Genomic DNA, 5216 nt, shown 5'->3' with positions numbered 1-5216 from the left:
TATAATTTAACATAACTATTTATTATATGGTGCAGATAAATAAATATTGATTATCGGTAATTCGCAAAGTTCTATTTTATTTACTATTTAGTTTGTTTACTATTAATATTGGCTATGAGTACGTGTGCTTGGTTGTATAGTAATTTCCAGCCACTTTTAGTCTGTCAAAAAGTAACTACCTTCGCAAAAAAATAATTACTAAATCCACTAGACAGTTCGGACTGGGAATAGCGAACCGAGTTTAACTCTCTCACTGAATGCTATGGGTTCAGGTCCGCAAAAATCAAAAATGCAGTGGAAGAAAGTAAGTTTTTTTGTCTAAGACTAAGTAGAAAAGTTTTGGTAAATTAATTAGATTTTGGTATAGTAAATTAATTGGAGCAGCAATTCTTAAAATGTTTAATGCTTTTCATTAACCTTGATGATGTATAATTATTGGTAATATAATTAAATTATTTTGCAGACTTTCATCGACTGGAAGAGTCATACAAAAAAAAAAGCAAGGGAGTGCATAAAATCTGAACAACGGACAGGTGGTGGAGAAGCAGATGGGAAAATACTAACCCCAATTGAAGAAAAATTAATGGGGCTAGTATCTTGGATAGCAGTGAAAGTTGCTGATGTACAGGAAGTGGGATTCAATAATGAAACTATAGATCCTGTACCAACAAGCAATCAACTAGATGATTTACTGATTGAAGAACAAATGGAAAATGAACCAGAAGAGTGTACAGTTGAGACAGAAATATTTTTACCCAGCACATCAAAACGTCCAGCAGAATCCATTTATGTAGCACCTAAGAGAAAAGCCCCAACAAAAGATACATAAAAATATGTTTAAATTGCTAATTAATTTAAGAATAATGTTTTGTTTTCTATAAGTTTGTGTTATTTTTGTTTTCAGATAAAGGTAGTAATCTCCAAAAGGCAGCAGAGGCATATGCTGTAGGCCAAAAAGAAACTGCTGCAATTTTAGAACGTTTCATGGCCATGAAAGAGTCAGCTTCAGAGAGCGAGCAGTTGTGGCAAAGAGAATTGGACTTGAAGGAGATGGAATTAAAAGTGAGATGGTTGGAAACAAAAAATAAAACCAGAGAATTAGATCTAAGAGAGAGAGAATTGGATTTAAAAGAGAGGGAACTAAAAATTAAAGAAAAAAATTAGAGACCCATTCAAATAAAACCACATATGATTTTGTACTTTTTATTCATAACTGTTGTATATGTTCCTACAAATATATTTAATTAAAATAATTTCTTATCAACTGACTTCTTATTCTACGGCCTATACCTAGCAAATTTACATTTGGTGGTTCTGAAACAAATTGAGTTATAAAAAACTATGTACATATTCAAAGTTAAAAATTTACCATCATTATTTTCAACAGGATTTTGCTCAACTCTGTTGAAATCTTCGTAATTGTCTTCCACTTCTACATTATGCTCAATAAGGATATTATGTAAAACACAACAGGAATTTATAATGGTTGCTGCTGTAACAGGACAATAATGTAGAACACGGTGCTTTAAAAGGCAACGGAAGCGCATTTTCAAAACACCATGACAGCGTTCAATTGTGTTTCGGACATGTATATGTGCCGATGTATATTGACCTTCTGGGGTACCTTCTTGTGCCCCTTCTACTGGTGTCAATAGCCATGGTTGCAACGGATACCCAGAATCACCTACAATTGTCATAACATTAAAGTAATTTGCACTTATGCCGATAGTATTTTTTTGGATATACCTAACAACCAAAATCCTCGTTCATTATTATTATACATTTCCTCCATATGCATGCTTGCATTTGACATATTCCATATTGCTGAATCATGCATGGATCCTGGATATCTAGCATTACAATTAAGTATTTTTAAATTCGAATCACATATCTAAAAAAAAAAAGAAAATTTACTTCAAATATTTAGTGTTAACAAATTACATACAATCTGGCAATTGATACTATGAAACCCTTTCCTGTTTATGTATACAAAACCTGGATTTTGTGGATGATCAATAGGTGGGGAAATAATTGCTATATGAGTACCATCTATACAACCCACTACACCTGGGAAATTAAACTTTTCCATAAAACTAAAATTTACATTAAACAATAATAAAGTTGATAATTGAATAACTTTATTTACCCACGAGCTACTGATATCTTTGCCACTATGGTTGTGGGAAATCTAATATATCTTCTACTAAGATGTGTCGATAATATCATACTTATTTCTCCAATACAACGACTGACCACCGACTGACTCATCCCTAGTAAAAAATCTTGCCCAACGCTTTTTTGATAACTTCCATGTGCATAAAAATGTAATGCACATAGGACCTATAAAATAACTATTAACATATATTTATTCAGTATTTTCAGCATATTTACTTTCAAATGATTTGGAATTGACGTAATTCTGCGTGGATCTATTAAGAATGGTTCTAATTCATGGATTAAGTCGTTGGCTATCTGTTTTGGAAGCCTATATAAACCTCTAAAAAGTTCATTAGGAATTTCAAACGGATTACTTGTATCCCTTATAACTCGTTTTTGTAAGTTAAAAAGTTGTCTAAAAAATGAAAACAATTATTATAGATTATTAAATGTAGTTTAAACTTAAAACTGTAGCACTTGCCTTTGTAGCTCTGCTTCTATTTCTCCTCCAAGAATGATACCCATATCTATTTGGAAATTCATTGTACACGACACAAATTAAATTAAATATACAATTATCTAAATAAAAATAAACCACAGACTAAAAAATGAAGAAGCTACAAAAATTAAGCAACCGCTAATTTATATTAAAAATAATTATTTTTAACAAGTCAACAAATAAATGTCAAAACAATTGGAATTGATACCGATGCGCAAGCGTCAAGACCAATTTCGATGTCGAAATTTAATCTCGACAGAGCTTGTCTAGTCGAAATGTGGTCGAAATCAATTTCTACACAACATTCCGATAGTAGAGGTCGAGATGAGTTACAGAATACCGATTCCTATAATTCCGATCCGACTTGCTGACCTCTATTCGATTTGACTCATTTCTATTCGATTTGTAGTTACAGAATAGGGCTGATTGAGTCAACAGAGTCCGCATAGCCATGATGATTTCCAACCTTCGATAGAAGATGGAAGTTGAATAGAAGTTCGATAGAAGATGGAAGAAGAAAAAGAACATTGAGGAACACTGCAATAGCTTTTTGAAGCCGAAGTCTTCATCCTGTTAATTACTATATAAACCGGTCGCTAATATGTATACAAATCATAGCACACTGCCACCTAGCAGTGAAACTCCCGTGTTAACGAGTAAAACAATGATTGGCGCATCACCTAGTAACCGGGAGCGTAACTATATACACATGGCGCTAAATTCAAAAGTTTAGTAATATTACCTAGGATTGTAAACTCATTTTAAAATAAAGGAAAATTGATATATTCCTAAAATAACAAGAAAAATCCTTATCCTATACGATAATAAATATTTTTCGTATACTTTTTGGGTTTTGTTGTTATGTTGAGACTATATTTATTTTCCATTACATTAAAATGTCAAAGTGGTTAAAAAAATAAAGTATAAAATATAGAACAAAATCTTTATTTATAAAAATTTTACAAGAAATGTTACATGTGTTACAAAAATATTAATAATACAAGCCAAGTGTAGTATAATTTAGTTTTCTTATTAATGTTGTGGCAAGAACTGGTCAGTATTTAAATAATTGTTTTGTCATTCTTATGTCAAGTTTTATGTGAATAAACGCCGAATTCTGCAAAAGGCATTTTACTACAATTTTAGTCGCATAAATTTAAAATTTAGGGCTCTTAACAGCATTCACCCATTTATCAAACATATCCATATAATTTCGTGGACTTGGAAAACCGTAATGCTTGCTAATCCATGCAATCTGGAACCCAACATCTTTTTTGTTAATTTCTTCGTTTTTCCATTGGTATTCCATATAATGTGTTCGATGCCATAATAAAAAATCGTCTAAAATTGTACCTTTTTGCACTACTTATATAAAAAATAAAACAAATACAAATATGGCGCCGTATTTGTCTAAACTCAACTTTGAATTGAACACAGCACACTCCCTCCGCGCAGGAACGTGACTAGCAGCGCCACCAAACGAATGGGTGCGAAATCCGAACTTGATTTGACCTTGGCTATCCCTGTTACTAATCTAGGTGTAATTTTATCTATGGTATTCCCTAAAACATTTTCTGATTGACAGGTGACTTCTTAATTTTGTGGAATTTATTTCCTCAAAATATATATTTTGCACAATAAATAATTTTATTATTTGTTATCAATATATTGTATGGTGTAAATAAATAAATATTGATTGTCGGTAATTCGTAAGGTTCTATTTTGTTTACGTTTGTTTACATTAATATTGTCTAAGAGCACGTGTGCTTGGATGTATTCGCGAGGAACTGCAAAGTGGGCGACGCCTGGTGGTACATTTCAAAGCATCCACTTCGGGAAAACCTTGAAATTGTCATTAATTCAAGTAAAACACTTGCACGTCACGATTTATACAAAGTGACCTATCAACCTTAGAGTTCAAATTTTCCTAACACAGCTAATAATACGAAACCCATACAGAACTACCCTATCTTTCATAGGCGTCAACATGGTGTAATAATCAGAAAAATGTAATCATCATTATATTGGAAATTTTAGAATTATATTGATTAAATAATCAAAAACATTTGTTATTATTAATAATATAAATTTTATGAAATAACTCTTTAAGTCTAATATTCCACAAAATAATAATTTTAATTAAATATATTTGACAATTGTACGCAACTGATACAGAAATACTTCAAATTTTATTGACAATTAAGCGTATGGCAAAAGTGTATAAAGTGTTGCCGCTTTTTTAAAGTAGGAATTTTGTTTATGTTTTGATTTCTTACACAATTATACAGAGCTCTAATTCACATACAAACAGTCAAACCAGATAAATTCCTTATTATTACTGACTCAATCAATTCCCTTCATCATCATTCAATCTTCGCTTATCCACTGCTGGACATAGATCTCCCTCATAATTTTCCATCTATTTCGATCTTGTGCCTCTTGCATCCAATTCCTATGACAACGTTTTAGATCGTCAGTCCAACGTGTTGGTGGACGACCTCTGCTTCGGTAGGCATCATCTCTTGGTCTCCATTCCAGTATCCGCTTTGTCCATCTATTA

General features: G+C 31.9%; 1 protein-coding gene across 1 annotated transcript; it reads left to right on the top strand.

Annotated features, from left to right (window-relative positions):
• The first annotated feature begins 249 nt into the window (after window positions 1-249).
• On the top strand, window positions 250-896 carry LOC140433378 (uncharacterized). Its single transcript, XM_072521397.1, has 2 exons — window positions 250-304; window positions 464-896. Exons 1-2 carry the CDS (start codon window positions 263-265, stop codon window positions 827-829), a joined length of 408 nt encoding a protein of 135 aa, XP_072377498.1. The 5' UTR covers window positions 250-262; the 3' UTR covers window positions 830-896.
• The last annotated feature ends 4320 nt before the right edge of the window (window positions 897-5216 follow it).

This window comes from Diabrotica undecimpunctata, chromosome 2, assembly GCF_040954645.1.
Source record: "Diabrotica undecimpunctata isolate CICGRU chromosome 2, icDiaUnde3, whole genome shotgun sequence".
NCBI classification, from domain to species: Eukaryota; Metazoa; Arthropoda; class Insecta; order Coleoptera; family Chrysomelidae; genus Diabrotica; species Diabrotica undecimpunctata.
Note: the sequence above shows the minus strand (reverse complement) of the source record. Positions and strands in the feature narration are given on the sequence as shown.